General features: G+C 41.8%; 2 protein-coding genes across 2 annotated transcripts in view; one reads left to right on the top strand and one right to left on the bottom strand.

Moving 5' to 3' along the window:
- Positions 1–7,322, bottom strand: part of col4a3 (collagen, type IV, alpha 3) — a 31,088-nt gene extending 23,766 nt beyond the window's left edge. The window contains exons 1-5 of the mRNA XM_067506869.1: positions 7,080–7,322; positions 3,381–3,437; positions 2,033–2,122; positions 235–279; positions 48–92 (exon numbers count right to left, since the gene is read on the bottom strand). Coding sequence (XP_067362970.1) covers positions 48–92; positions 235–279; positions 2,033–2,122; positions 3,381–3,437; positions 7,080–7,169 — 327 coding nt within the window. The 5' untranslated portion in view covers positions 7,170–7,322. The remainder of the gene's footprint in view (positions 1–47; positions 93–234; positions 280–2,032; positions 2,123–3,380; positions 3,438–7,079) is intronic.
- Positions 7,323–10,878: 3,556 nt separating this feature from the next.
- The window catches only part of col4a4 (collagen, type IV, alpha 4), a 41,142-nt gene continuing 35,814 nt past the window's right edge, over positions 10,879–16,206 (top strand). Inside the window, exons 1-3 of the mRNA XM_067506864.1 lie at positions 10,879–11,012; positions 14,892–15,036; positions 15,246–15,288. Coding sequence (XP_067362965.1) covers positions 14,990–15,036; positions 15,246–15,288 — 90 coding nt within the window. The 5' untranslated portion in view covers positions 10,879–11,012; positions 14,892–14,989. The remainder of the gene's footprint in view (positions 11,013–14,891; positions 15,037–15,245; positions 15,289–16,206) is intronic.

Raw genomic sequence — 16,206 nt, 5'->3', positions numbered from 1 at the left:
ACTGGTTCTGTAACTTGTAACTTATTTCCTAAAAAATGAGGCATTACTGGCAGTCCTGGGGGTCCTGGGAAACCTGGTTGTCCTGGAAGACCCTGGATAATACAGAGAAAGTATACACAGTTACTGATACTTACGTCCGTATGAGATAACTTTTTCAGTGATAACATATCTCTCAGAGACTCAGAGAAACTCCGGAGTTAAAGAGGTTAAAACAGGTAAAATGTGCTGATGTACCCGAAATCCTCTCATTCCGTGCCTTCCTGCTGATCCTTGATCCCCCTGAGAACAAAAACCACAATAAGAAAATAATCAGCACACCCAATAATTCTACAGAGAGCCCTGCCATTAATAATAATACCAGGATAGTTTTATTCATAGACAATAGACGCTGACCTTGCTTTTACACTGTTTGATAATGACAATGCCACTATTTTAAAAGTCACAAGTTAAATCTCTAATTCTGCCTACAAAGTCCAAAGAGAAGTCAAACATGTCCCACACAAGTCATCTCTCTGGAAGTGCTGCTCTGAAACCCGATTGGCTGTTTTCAAACTAGGGTACAATGTTCGTCTGCTGTTTTATCTTTGTCCAACAGAGGATCTCAAGTCGATTTTGTCTGAAGTCAACAGGTATGTGACTCAAACCCACAGTAACATGTTTCCAGACCTGGTTTGGATAACCAAATACGTAAAGTTAGCGGTATTCCTGGGGCCCCAGACCAAAAGGCTCAGATTCTGTACAAATACTCTGAGTCTACATAGTTTTACTAGCCACACATCTGTCAATTCTGGACCACTGAAGAGGAATATCAACTGTCACAAGTCATCCATCTTCTAACTTCTGGTTGTGGTTTCTAATCTGATGTCAACATATCAAAAAAATGACTTCAGTTGTTGCCTAGGAGGTCCTCAGACTTCCAGGCCATGCTTATCCCACAGGGATGTTCAAGGGCAACTAGACTGGCTTTATGGTCTTGAATATGTTTCACCTCACATTAGAAAATTTTGTCAGTTTTAACTGACTGATTCAGGATTCTCAGGCTTTCTACACTTGGACTCGTTAAGGTGTTGATCTGCTGATGTTTAGCGAGGTCACATGCGGAACGTCCCACCAACCATCATGTTTGTCGTGATGTTGACATGAGTGGGAATAGTCTTCTGGGAGAGATGTCCGGACCGTGTTGTAAAGTACGTGTCCGATGAGTGGTAATGTGGAGCAGTTGTTCCAGTTTAAGTTCGACAGCCTCGTTTCCTGCCCTATCTGTGTTCTAGACATACAATGAAACGTCTACAAGAACCTCAACCATATTGAGCTGCATCGTACAGTGACTTTTGATATTAAAACATCAGATTATTTTCTTTAAAATCAATCCCTGTGTTTGTGTGTCCCTGGGGACACAGGGTGGCACCCTGGGAGTTAGCTCAGGGACATACCTGGTGAGTAGGCTGGGATTTGATCCCTCATCCCATCCTGCTGCTCTACCCATTGAGCCACACACAGGAACAACCTGCCATAATAACTGGAGGAGCTTGAGGTTGAAGCAGCAGCCAAAGAGGAGGTAGACACCCTGCTCTACCTCCTGAGACACCGGCAGACTAAGAATCATCTATATTGACACATATACATACACATATTGAACACTGTGTCTCTCTACCTTAGTGGCAGTCATTAGACCTGTGTCTTGTGATACGCTTGTGATGCGCTCTGAGCTGTGTGTGTTTCAGGGTTGTAGGTGAGGGGCTTGATTAAGTTATGATGGTTTCAGATTTCAGAGAGATGCCTGACTGCAACTTTTTACAGCCAGCTTCCCATTGAACCCAAGGTTCAATAAAGAGCTCAGTTCCAAATAATTCGAATTTTCTGGCTATTTTTTGATGGGTTGGGCTTCAATCAATTATCAAATCGTTGCCAACTAATTAGTTTTTTTAATTTAGTTTGGCTTATTGATTAATCTGCCAACAATATTAGCTTTAGAGTTTGGGGTAAAACGTTACACCTGCTGAGATTAATCTGTTTGAATAAATGTTGTTACCTTTTCTCCAGGTAAGCCCTGGTGACCCTCGTTTCCCGGGAAACCAATGACTCCAGGACGTCCATCGTTTCCACGGTAACCAGATTCTCCCTGTAAATGACATGACGTGAAGCAGATCGTTGGTCACAATCAACCGGTATCAGGTTAACAGGCCATTTGGCTGATGGCAGGTGTGGAACAGGTCCTGAATCAGTTTCCTGCTCTTCACACAGCGGCACTAAACTCAGGTGAATCACTGATCCTGGTGATTTCAGGCTCCTGCGTGAACAGATGGACTTTTCATGTTCAGCAGAGAGTAACCAGCCTTTCTTCCATTACTGCTGAACATACCTGAGATCAGAGCCCTCACACCTGGGTGGTCTGAGAAGCCACACCTGAGTCCCATCAGATGGTAGCAGGGTTCACTGCAGCTGAACTGAATCTGAAGACTTTCAAAATTTTTCAGCAGTGTTGTAGATTGTGATAAAAAAGTTAATTATGGCAAAAAAAATATTTCTCAGAGAGTAGAGTTTGTTCACAAAACAAACCTTATCTTCAAACATCCTGAAGGGACAATTTTACCAATTTTCTTCTAATTATTTATATATCACAAATTCATAATTCTTTAGATCACTAGAATCACATCATAGTTCCAGTTTACCAGCATGTGCGGCCGGACTCATGTTCTAATCAGTTCATCCTTTGAGCTAAATTTGAAGAAATTCCCTCCAGGTGTCCTAGAGATATTGTGTTCAAATAATGGAAAAGAGGGACGGACAACTCCAAAAACATATTGTAATGCCTCTGGTTGGGGCTGTCACTGGTCCAGAAACAGGAACATGCTGAATATTAGAGTCAAAGCTGGGCTAGCTGTGTACGTATTTCAGCAAATCTAATGATGTGCACATCCATGTTCAGTTTAATTTGGGAATTGTCCTGTTTGTTGCAGCTGTCAGCCTCTTAGAATAGATTTTTGTTTGTATCCTTGCGTTCTTATGAGCGTTCTTCAGTTTGTTGTTTAATTATACGTTGGAACATTTTCTGACTTTTGTTCACATCTAATCTTTGTTCGGAGCCTAAATGAGCTATAGACATCCTCAGCCCAGGTGTCTACAGTTACAGCGGGTCACCACTGGGAGGCAGCACAGTGACACTGACCCAGGTCCAGTGAGTTCTACATGAGGTCTGACATCAGGTCTGACATCATTTAAAGACAATATCGTCCTGAAAGACTCAAAAGAATGGCACACAGTGTTTACTCATCATAAAGTTCCAAAACACATGTGATTTTAAATGTAGTTAAATGAATATTACATTTGATACTTTCACATAAATTACAAACAGCATAGACATACAAGGATTGTCTCACCTTTTGACCTTTGACTCCATCACAGTGACACAGAGACTTCCTGCTGCAGTGACAAACCTGCACAGATCAAACACAGTAAATTATAATTGTAGTGCATTATATATTATACATTTATGGTCCAGAATCCTGCATGTTTAGACTGTTGCACTGTTGTTGAACATGTTTCTTCATGATCTCGCTATCTGCCAGACCAAACCCAAACATCTCCTTGTATCCTGCAGGTGTAACAGTGCTGTATAATAAACAGAACCAGCAGATGCACAGGCCGATGAAGGACTGATTAGCTTCAATGCAGTCTCAGGATGCCTCACAGGTTAGAGGCACCTCGACATGTGGGACTTCCAGCTGTTTCACGCAGAGACAAACCGACCTGCAGACTCTGTCTGAACTTGATTTGTTTTCTGCTTCAGACAACACATGTGGTGCTCACCGTGAATGAGACGAACAAAAGACATCAACCATGTTTTCTATTGTTTGTTCTTTTATCCAGAAGAACTCAAGCTCAAGCCACAGCAAAATCTCAATGTCCACATCAGATGTTGTCTGTGGCTTTTTGTTGCAAACACTGACATGTTTTTGTGTGTAACTTTATCAAACTGGATAATTCAGAATCAAAATATTAGAGACTTGATATTTAAGTTAATTGTCAAAAATATTCTCATTATCTTAAAATACAATATATTCTGTTTGCCATTTCACTCTCCACAAAAACATACAGTGCTGTTAAAATTACTGGACTCCCTCCCAATTACTTTTCTTTCTGTTGGTTTCTCAGATCTTTAAACTAATTCTAACATAAAAAAAGGAAACCTGAGCAAACACCAAAAAGGGTGGATGATCATTTTATTTATCCTATAATTAAATCACTCACAAAACCTAAAAGGTTAGTTCAAGTCTGGACTTGGGCCAAAACAGAAAAAAAAACATTTTTTAAAAGGTTCTTTGTGGAACCAAAGTGTCACCCGCCTGCTCGCCTGTAGCTATGTGGTTGTTCTTGTGGAGCGTCTTCCTAACAGGTCCACTTTGACCCGTCAATCCATAGAAGACTTCAAATCAAAAGATCCTTAATCTTGCCAACCTCCCATGTGCCCTTTGTACCTTGGGGGGGGGGTGCAGATCCTCTGACATTTTTCTTGAATCTTTTGTGACTTCCTGGATGAGTCCTGTCTGTTCCTGGAGTAACTTTGGACTGTCAGACAGTTGTGGGAAGGTCCTTTGTTCTTCCAAGTCGTCTCCATTTGTAGATTATGAAGCTCAGTGTGGATCTATGGAGTCACAGACTCTTAAAAACAGACTGATGGGAATCTTTTAGATGTTGTACCATACTTTTCTCAACAGGCCTTTGGCTTCACTAAATCCATTATCATCTAACACTTGGACTTTGTGTTTGCTAGTGTTTTCTGTGTTTTGTGCTAGAATTATTTAGAAGATGTGAAGCAGTTTAATGTGTTTGTGTGAATGTGTGAGAGAGAGAGAGAGATCAGAGTTTAATTAACTTGTATTTGGAATAGCTGTTCTGACTGCACTGATGGACAATACAACACAAGCTGAAGAAGAAAATCCCCAAACCTCTCCCAGGTCTGAATCCAAGCTGTTTCCAAGAGGATGAAGAGGGATGTAGTTGAGAAAGCAGAGTGTTGGGTCCATAGATGAAGGTAGAAATGATGGCAAAGCTGAAAAGCCTGACTCCAGCTCACTGCTGGATGCTTGAATCATCTAACTTTGGTCGTTGGGCGACAGAAAACTTCAGCGTCTGCTATCAGCTGCAGTCAAATCATTGCAGATGAGCAGAGACAGAGGACACAACAGGAACATGATGTTTTACTTTGTCCAGTGATGTTGTTTTTTCAGTCGTTGTTTGACACAGTAACAAAATCCAACATCAGAGTAACAGTTGTGTGAATGTAAGATTTTTTCTTTACTGATTTTAATATCTGCGTGTGGAATTATTGTGTGTGTGTGTGTGCGCGTGTGCGTGTGTGTGTTATTGGGGAGGAGGGGGGCAACAATAACATCAGATCAGGACAAAAGACTGCAGCACAAACAGACGAACTACAACAACAGACACAGACTGTCAGTCTGCAGTATTCACTGTATTCTGACTAAAATTAGAGAAGCCACATGTGTAAAACAAGACATGGTGGAATGGATCTGCCCATTATTATTTACTCTGATTTACTCATAATTCCTGCAGCATTAACTCTGTGTTTTTCATGTATCTAAATGTATCGTGTATATAAATGCAGTACAGCAGAATAATAGGCACATTCCAAACCTGCAGTACATAAATATTTTCTTAAACCACAGAGACTGGTTTTATATCCTGTCTGACATTGTGTCTGTATTCTTTTATTGTCACAGAGACAATGACAGCACTGCTGACAGTAGCTGACAGGTGAGCTCAGACTTCCGTGCACCTGAAATGTAATACATGTGTGTGATTGGGTTGAAGAGAGGAGAACAACATGAAGATCAGAAAAACAGGCCAGGGAAGGTTCAACTGAAGGTTTGTACACTGCATTGATTTGAGTCCAAACTGACGTCTTCGATCGTCCACGATCACATGATTTGGTCACGTCAGCACATAGTCATGGTTCAGTAGGTCACCTACTGCCTACCAGCACAGCAAACTTGAAGCTCTGCGGGTTGTTTGAACCAGCAACAGCGACAATGGAAATGTCGTTTATAATATATAAAATCTCTGAGAGGGGGATCACGTGGTGATCGCAACAATTTTGTGATGTTGTCATTATTTGATCACAAGGATGCTTCGGCTTTTGTGGTGCGGTCTGACGTACACTGCATAATGATATGAAACCAAACTGATGTTTGCACAGTTGCAGTCCAGTGTTGGTGTCAAAGCAGCTGCCATTGTAACAGATGCCAAACACGGGGTGTCATGGTGCTGTGGGTCATATGGGGGGTTAGCAGTGTTTAGGCTTTTTTGATTCCCCTGCCTTAATGTTGTTCACCTTTCTTTGACTCCGACCTCTGGCTGCAAGAACTCATCACAGCCCCTCTCACCGAGTCAGGACCTGAACCATCACAGTCCGACTGTCTGCAGCTGCTGACATTAAAACCCAGGGATCATCAACGCGACATGTTTCTATGCCTCAGCTCCACAGTGACACACACCCTGATGTCACATCCAGATGCTGTCTGTCTGTTACCATGACGACACACACTAAACTGTTTCTGTTTCTCCACTGGTGTCGATGATGGTTTGTTCTTCAACAGATTTTAGTTTTTGTGTTAATTTAGATTCAAAGTAAGTCAGATCCATAAGTATGTGGACAGTGTTTTGATCATTGCTCAGTATGGCATTGCAGTTAAAGTGAAGACAGTCTTTAATTTAAGGTTTACGTACCGATTTTAGTGGCTCAAAATATATAATATCTGGACCGGCAAAAAACGGGAATTATTTCTGATATGAGAAAAGCAGTTACTACACCTCTGACCTCACAGCCGTGAGACTTTAAACAGTCTTTCCTTGATGGCTCAGTTTGTCTCCTTAAATCTGCAAGGATCTGTCTCCTACATGTTTGTCTTCATTCTCAGTTGACACTGAGGGACGTGATGAAACTGTGGACAAAACCTCACTTTTTACCTCCACCCCTCATATCAGCTGCTCCTGCAAACCTGTATTAATCTATATGTGTGTGTGTGTGTGTGTGTGTGTGTGTGTGTGTGTCCACTCACCACCTCAGCTTGTCCCGGAGCAGCGGAGCAGCAGAGCAGCAGCAGGACCACCAGCAGCAGCCAGAAGATCCTGCGCCTCGGAGCGTCCATCGTCACCGACTAACAGCTGCAGACTCCACGCTGAGCGCCCCCGCCCTCCAGCGCGGACTCGGCTCGGCTCAGGACTGACTCCACTCCTCAGTTCAACTCAGTTCGGTTCGTCCAGTCTTCAGAGCTCCGTGCAGCAGCTCGTGGACACAGTGACGAACTGCGCCTCGTGTGGGAGCGGCAGAGCGCGCGGCGGCAGCAGGGGGCAGAGACAACAGTGTCCAACCTGTGACCAGTGTCCCAGCGTCCGCACTGAGACTCAGGGAATGTAAGTGTTTCCCAGCAGAGAGAAAAGAAACGGGATAAATCATGTGACAGTTGCTGCTGATGTGAAGTCTCATAAAGACATTTTTAATATTAGGACGAATCGGTCAGAACAGACAAGTGATGGTTCAAAGACATTTCGGCTTTGGTTTGTTTGTTTTTTATTTAATGAAACAAAAATGATGCAAATACTACAACAACGATACCTGTACTTTTTTAAATTTACCTGTGTGATGTCATTTTTGTGGGCACGTGACTCTGTCTGGGACCCTAACAAACATGAAAATGTCCCAGAGGGTGTATTTTAAAGTTTTATCTGAATTGAGTGTGTCAACAGGGGGGAATGTTGATTTATTACAGCTACAATGGTTTAACAAGGGGTGTGTATCATATGCACAGTAATATTGTCCATCTTGCTTTATCTGTGTGACATTACTAAGAACAGGGAGCAAATCCTCCATCTGATAAACCATCTGACCATGTGATGATTGATTTCATTGAGTTGATGGCCAATTGAGAGAAGAGATATTGTGATGTTATGACTGACATACTCCAGACGACGAAGAAAGTCTCCTTGGACTGAGGTTTCTCCGGTTGTTTTAATGAACATGTGGATAAGGGAAAAAATAATAATAACATTGTTTGGGAAATCTCCAAATTTGAGAAAATGACATGTTGCAGTATATCCAGACCTTGTCTTCTTCTTTGTTTCAAATACATTAGCAGGTGAAGGACATTCCTTCTATTCCAGCTGTGCTTAGCTCCCCAGTGATGTCAATGTCTCACAAAAACAGTGCCTGTACATTAAGTGGATGTATATTGAATCTTTGTGAATTTGTACATCTGATAACTTCTGTTGTGTCTTGTGATTAAAATGTAACCAAAAGGAGGGAATTGTGATGGAAAATCAAGTCTGATTAAATGATGATTACATTTAATCCTTGTTATAATAGCAACTTGTAGTTACTGTACTTTTGAAATGTTGTTCAAACTTTGTCTCATTTACATGTTTTGTCTTGAATTGTTTGCAGAACTGCTCCAAGGTCAGTTATTGTCTAACAGCCGACCATCCCACACTGACTCTGACCCAGAGTCAGTCCATGCTCACAGGTGCTTATCAAAGTGCTGGAAAGGTGAAAGGTTTCCATAAAAGGAGAAAAGGGCTGGGAGCAGTGTTCTGAGTGTGGAGAATGTTCTGCCCAGCAACAGAAAGTTCTAAAACTAATGTGTGATGTATGAAGTTCAGAACTGCATAGGATGGAGGTTTGAAACTCAATGTCAATGTTCTTCGCTCTTGCAAGATAATAAAACCCTAAAAGACATCGTGGATGTTGAAGCTTCTTTACTGATTACATGTGAGGTGTCTAAGACTAGATTTTCTCAGTTTTGCCATGACAGTCCTCAGTCACCATTTGTGTTTGACACACGGGAGACAAAGGATACAAAATGGACAAGTGGGAAAAAGTACAGCAGTGTTATTTACTGCAATAATGGCAAGATGAGCTGCTGTTCCACAGTACTGAGTCTGGTAGTTCACGTTTACTTTTTGATCTACAATGAACCAGAACCTGAACCCTGTCCCTGCAGGTGACAGGACCAAAGGGTGGCAGCTCCATCTGATGTTTAACCCTGTGTCTGACCAGAAATCATTGGTTAAAATCAGACAGAGTCAGTCCTTGTGACACTGGAGTCAAACCAACACCAGCTGGTCCAGCAGCCCTCTTTTCAAAATAAAAGTCTGTAGTTAAGTACAGAAGTACAGAACTGAAGCTCATGTTCTGAGTGGAAACACAATGAAATGGCTCAAAGAGTAGACGAGGCTGTTCAGGTCAGAAAGGGACATAGTGGATGGGACAGGACCTGAGGAAATGACAGACTTAAGGTGAATGCAGTGAGTAAGAAAGACAAACCTGTCAAAAGAGTGAAGACAGCTCAGAGAGTCAGGGAGGAAAGTGAGACCGTGAGAAATGATGTTAAGTGATTTTCTATGCCTGTGTCCAAAGGTGAACTGTGGTTCCCTCACAGTCACAGGTTGAGCTGCTAAATATCACTTCAGTTCTTAAATCCAGACAAAATCAAACGGGTTCATAACACATTCACGTCCAGATGACATCCTCCTCCTCATAATGGAAAGCAAAGAGAAAATTGGTGAAGCTGCCCTTTAAGTTCATTTCTCACTCATGTGTAATTTACTCAATGGCTGCCCACTGCCCCAAGAAGCAGGGGTGGGTTAAATGCAGAGACTGAATTTCATTGTAACATGCATGTGAAAACGTATTTGTGCTTAATGATGACGTTAAAGTTTCTCGTTCTATTTAAGTATAATTACGGCTACTTGGACTGTTTCTTCACTACATTTCTAATCAAAGCTGTATCACACGTTCCAATCACATTACTTTACATCTTATAACTTACCATTTTTTAAATGAAAACAAATCACTAGTGAGAAGTTAATCGCTTCATTAAACCAGGATCAGAAATAGAGTCAGTTCTTTCTTCCATGGTCTACAGAGATCTGTGAAAAGCCCTGTTTTCATATTATCAGACATAAAGCTGCTGAATCCATGATAAAATCATTGAATGTTGTGTCACATTCACTCGGCCGTGTCAAAGTACATCAAACTCTCCTCCTCTCAGTGCCGTGCACTCAGAAAGGGGGAGATTTCTGTGGCTCTTTAATTCTGGGCGTCCTCACATTATGTCTGGCTCTCTGGACCTTTAATAATCATCTGTAATATTTAACACAGCACGGTGACGTGGTTTTTATTAACAAACATGAAGCAGCACTGATCCACAGAACACGACGGAGATGTTGAGTAGCCTGCTTTGAATTTTAATACTTTAATACACCTTAAATCATGTACTCACTTGTACTTAAATGCTAATTTGGTAGTTAAACTTTTACTGGATTATATTTTTGTTTGAGTATTTGTACCTTCACTGGAGTACAGTTTCTGAGTACTTGATCCTCCACTGGTTTTAGAAATTTCTAAAAGCTGGGAACAGTTTCCTCACAGCCCAAACAGGATAAAGAAAATCCACCGCACTGCATTATACTTACACAGCAGAGATTTGGATTTGAAAAGTGTCCATTAGAATCCGAAAAACCTGCTGTGTTTTTGCTGTTTTCATACACTTTCTTCCACTGCTTTTGTGATTAGTTTGTCAATTAAATAATTCTCCATAAGAGCACTTATAAATAAACCTTTTATAATTTTTACTCATCTACAGAAACAAAACGCAGTATGAAATAAACTTTGGATAATTAAATAAAACAACATGAATAAAAGACACGTGATGAGCCAGTGTTTTTAAAAAACAACCACAATTATCTGATGAAAACATTTCCGGAGGGTGAAACATTTCACCAGGTTTCCTCTTCTTCTGCAGGCACACCGGGCTTTTATTTTGGAGGCTGGGGACCGGAAAAGTGTGTGTCTGTGTGTGTACCTGCAGATGCTTTGTGTGTGAGTGTCCGTCGCTCGGTGCTGCAGCAGGCTGACTTTACCGGATCAAGTCCAGACTTTAGTGTCTCTGTCATGAAAAGTGTGTGAAGGTTCAAACCGAGCGCGAGACTATCAGGTAAGAACCACCTGTCCGTGGATGTGCGTGCGTGCGACTCACCTAAGCCGTTTCCTGTGTGCGTGTGACGTTTGAATCAGTGGCCGATCAATCTCCATCAGCTGTGTGATCGATAATTAGCTGCTCTAATTGGCGCTGACGTCAGAGGGTTAATTAACGCTAATTAGCGGGTGGTGAAGCCAAAGAGGCGAGAAGTAACGGACTACTGTTACTCAGCTACTACTCTTATTTACCTTTCACCATTTACTCCGCTGTACACAGGGGTACTACTTCTTCTGCTGTACTTTATGCTACACTGTAAAAGTCAGAAATGAAAAGTTGTGCTGTGACTCGTTACAATGTGGAAGCGTTACTTTATTTTTTGTCTTACCACACAGTAGAAAAAGTTGACTCAGTCTTGTGGTGGTAGAAGAACTGACATGTTACCTCAGTAAAACTACCAGAGTGTAAAAATATTTATATTTCTTGCACTTTCGGTGAGTAATGTGTGTTTAAAATATCCAAAGTAATTTGGGCTGTTACAACGGAGGCACAGTACTGCAGTAGCAGCTGTACAACTGCACTTTGTTTAGTCTGATTTTCACCAATGCTGTGTTTGTCAAATCTGCAGCTAAAAGTCCTGCTGACAGGCCAGTGTCTCCATCTGAAGTTAAAAGTACTTAAATCAACTAAAGCAACTTACTAAGTTACTGTACTGTGCAGTACTGGAGTTTGAACAGGGCCTTTATCTGCTCAGAACTTATTTGACATGTCAAAGATCTTAGTTGAACACCTGGACTATGGCACCTGCAAATGAACAGTGACATCACTCAGTTTGGAGCCAATCAGGGACCAGAATCTTGTGACGCTGAGGTTGAAGCCAGCGGGTCACAATGCAGAGCATGGACCCCCTGCTTTTAAAGGACAGTAGTCTGGGCTAAGATGAGACTGCAGCAGGCTCCTCCATTTCACTGATACAATTGCGAAGCTTCGTGTTTGATTTAGTCACTAAAACACCTTTACACAGCTGCTGCAGTCCAGAGGAGACAGATGTTGATTAGCCCATCTATTTCAGGACTTACAGTAATGAAGCTTTATGATGAACTGAGAATTATTCTAGTCATTTTGCCTCTCAGACAAGTGAATGGTAATATTTCTTCTTTGAAAGTTGCAGAGATCATGTAAAAGACCAAAAGCAATGAGCAACAATAGACACAAATGACCATAAACAGACAAGATAAGTAGAAAAGGAAAGAACAGAGTTCCTGTTCAGGTTTTGTGGAAATACTTAGAAAGTTCTGCCCCACATTGCGAACACTCAAACGGTGCTTGTACTTGGTCACATTGGGCCTTATAGAAGCAAAATGTGCAAACAAAACAACACAAAACTATAATGTAGCACTAAAATCTTATCCAAAGTCTCTGATAGCTTTCATTTAAAATTGTACACGTCTGGACTTCCTTGTGGTAAATGGATCTATGGTATCATCAAATGATACCTGCATAGAAACCTCACGAAAGCCGCAACTGAGTCCTTGGACGGACTTTTCATGATTCCATATATGAGATAAGATAAGTTTAAGACACTGTTCAGTCTCTCCCTGTCCCAGGCAACGCTGCCCCCACCCCAGCAATATGGCTTGTTGACATATGTCAGTAGGAACCGCTTCCTAAGATTCGCCCTGATAACTTATCCCACCCCCTGCAATCAAATAATGAGAAGCAACAGGAGGGGGGGGGGTTGTTCCTGTTTATTTTTTCTGTATTTGTTCATTTTTTATTTTCCAGACAGAGCACAAGGAAAGGGTGCCAGTTAGGGCTGCAAATTATTGCTATTATTTATTTTATTTTATTTATTGTTTGAATTTATTTTTTTCAGGGTGGCAGGTGGGCGCTAGGCAACTGCCTATATTGCCTCCTTCTATTTTTCAGGCAACAATTTGGCTCCTACTGTGTCCACTGATTGATGGAGTTTCTACCTGGAGATTCTTTTACAAATCATTGCCCATCATTGTCATAAAAGCATTTAGATAACAAACATAACCAAGGGGAAATATGATAATTTTGAAGGATGGACCATTTCAGACTCTAATACATTACGACTTTATGTTTACTCCTCTGGGTTTGTTGGTAAACACAAACTGCATCCAAACTAATTGTTAGATCAGACTATTCTTGTTAACAATATATCAGCTTATCCCAGTTCAACTTAGGTGAATTCTGTGGGATAGAGTTCTCACTAATACTAACAAGGCTGTTCTTTGTTCTGTACTTTGAACCAAAAGAAAACCTGATGACAGCTCCAAAAAGAGCAATCAAATGGAAGAAAAAACAAAGAAAGGTTTTGGTGATTGGACTCGAGGATATTGAAGCGTCTTTATAAAGCGTTGGGCCATGTGTAGATAGGAATCTGGAGTCTAGACTAGGTGGAGTAGAGGCAGTGTGTGGTTGATGGAAACCTTTGGAAGGTGCCTGTCACCATGGAGGTGATGGTGGTTAAGCAATAGTAGTTATGACAGACAACAGGCTCAAGAGACAAAGCCAGAAGGATCTGTGCTCAGATATTGTGGTGTGAGGGCAGAGATCATTCTTGGGCTTTGTCCTAAGCTTCATTAACCCCTTAAGCCCATCCTAGCACCCTAGGTCTGGATTAAAACTCAAAGCGAGACCAAGTTGAAATACTCAGGGACTTGGCTTAACCTTCAATGTAGCCCACTTTCATTTGGCTTTAAACTGATCTAGCAGCCTCTTGTTAGATGGTGCTCTGGTGGTAAGAGCAGCTTTGATTGAAACCTCTAACCTCCTAAGATTCAATTTGATGACCTAATAATAACCTCCACTGCCTCTGTAAATAATGGGATGAGGGTCATCACTTCCAAGTCTGGAACTGGAAAATGGTGGGCTAGGCCCTTATCTGTGCTCATAAGGTTTGGATCATGACCAAAAGAATGCAAGCAAGAAAGCAAGCAGTCGAAACAAATTTCCTCCAGAAGGTGGGGGGGCTCAGCCTTGGAGGTTTGATACATGGTTCAAACATCTGTAGGAATCTTAGACTGTTGCTCCTTCATGTGGATAGAAGCCAGTTGAGTTGATTTGGGACTCTGATCAGGATCCTCCTGGAGGTCTTCTGTTGGAGGTTTTCTAACATGTCCAACTGGAAGGAATCCCCCTTTAGAATTAGGACATACTGGAGAGTAGGGATGTCCCAATACTGATACCAGTATTGGGCCCGATTCTGTTTTTGTGTACTTACTTCCACTTTTAAAACTTCTCCAATACTGTGCCTGATACTATGTTAGGCTCTGCAGATAGGCAGAGATGGAAAAACAGTGACTGTAACTGACATTGGCAACAACAAGTGTTTTATACAGTTACCTGAAGTTCTGTTTGTTTTCAAAAGTTATTTTACCTTCATATTCCTGTGGAGACTCTACAGTCGATGTTGTCCACGGTTCTCTGTCCAGGATCTCAGCCTAAATCTGTTCTTTGTTCGTATTTGTTCCTTTTCTTTTAGTTTTTTTAGCTTAAGCTGCTCAGTTCATTAAATGCTAGTTGCTGCCATATTTGATTTAGCAGAAGAAAACCTGAGGATTTCTGTGCTTGCAGGATTTGCTTAACTGCATTGGACTAATGAGGATTTCATTCTAGAAGCAGATTAGAATTTATAACGGTACTCAGTCTGGGAAAAAGGGGCATCAGGACATCCCCACTGTAGAGCTGTGTATGATCTGGTCTCAACTGACATAAGTTATGAAGTTCAACCAACAGCTGTTTACTCAGTTGGGAGTTTCATTTCCACAAGTTATGTCTTTAAATTTCAAAGATCTGATGTTTGCTCACATTTTGCTACAATAAAGTCGGTTGCATCATCAGTCTCATCTTGTGTTTGTGTCTCTGCAGGACGACGAGCAGCATCGGAGTGTCCTCATTGGCTGAGAACCAGCTGTAGGCAGGGTTAGAGTGAGGGGTGTGTTGCAGTCCTCTGAGCAGAGGACAAGATGCTGGTCATCTCCTCCTCCACCCCATGCGGCTACACCTGGCTCTGGTATAAAAAAATAACCAAACACACTTGCACACCTTAGAGAGGTTCAGACATAAAATACAAACACATACAGTTTTCAGCAACCTTCATGTGTTTTACACTCAATACTTTGTCTCATGCAGTTCAAGAAAGACAGACAGGTTTAGGGGACTTGGTGAAGGCCGAATAGTTACAACCAACACATTCACTCACCTGTCTGTTTCTCCCTGCAGGTGCCTCCTGATCATCCTCACCGCTCCTCCAGCAGCTCCCGGGGTAAGTTAAGTTTCAATTCATTTCAATGACCATACCACTGACGGCATCTTTAAATCAAACTTCTAGCATCCGCTTGTCCCTTCTGTTATCTTAGTCAATTCTCAAGAAAATAGTCTCAGCTCCCCAAATAACACTTCCAGGTGAGGCACTTGCTTTACAATGCTGGGTTTTTCCTTAGTTGGCAGTTATCAGTGACTACCAGCACAATTTCACTTGTACTTTCAACGGCTTTCAGCTCACCACAGTGGTTCCCCACGTTGATTCGGCATGTGTTTTAACACCAGATGTCCTTCCTGCCGCAACCCTTCCATTTTTGTTCCAGCTTGGGACCGGCACCAAGGTTGCCCTTGGTGACTGGGTAAGGCCACACCAGTTGGGGTGGGATTCAAACCCACTGCCTTCTGCATCTGAAGGCCTCAAACTTGTACTACTGGGAGTAATTTCCATTTTAGAGATGCACATTTCTTCTGTATAGTTCTGTGTTGGTACCAGTAGCTGGACAAATACGACCTTCTGCCCTGTATAAAGCAAAGCACATGTCCGAACCAAACACTGAAGCTTGGAGGCTTTGACAGCTTTATTGACTTCACTGTCCACCTGGCAGGTAATTGCACTGTGTGGTTCGTGGAGGTGATAAACAATGTGATTACTGGGATTGAGGGGTGTTCCAGTCCAATTGCATACAGTAAACGTTTAATCTGCTTAACCTGACACTTTGTATTTATCAGGAGCTACTTGATCCATGTGCTGAAGCTCACGGTTGGAACATTATTATTTTGTTACTTTAACCAAAACTGCAGCATCAGCACTGGCTAAACACGAGAAGCTACTGCACTGACATTTAATCATGATAAATCATGTCAGACTTCAGTAACTCCATGCATTTCTTCACATTTACATTCACAATACTCTATCAAC

The sequence above is a fragment of the Channa argus genome, chromosome 6 (assembly GCF_033026475.1).
Source record: "Channa argus isolate prfri chromosome 6, Channa argus male v1.0, whole genome shotgun sequence".
Taxonomy (NCBI): domain Eukaryota; kingdom Metazoa; phylum Chordata; class Actinopteri; order Anabantiformes; family Channidae; genus Channa; species Channa argus.
The sequence above is the reverse complement of the archived record's forward strand: the minus strand, read 5'-3'. Positions and strand labels throughout refer to the sequence as shown.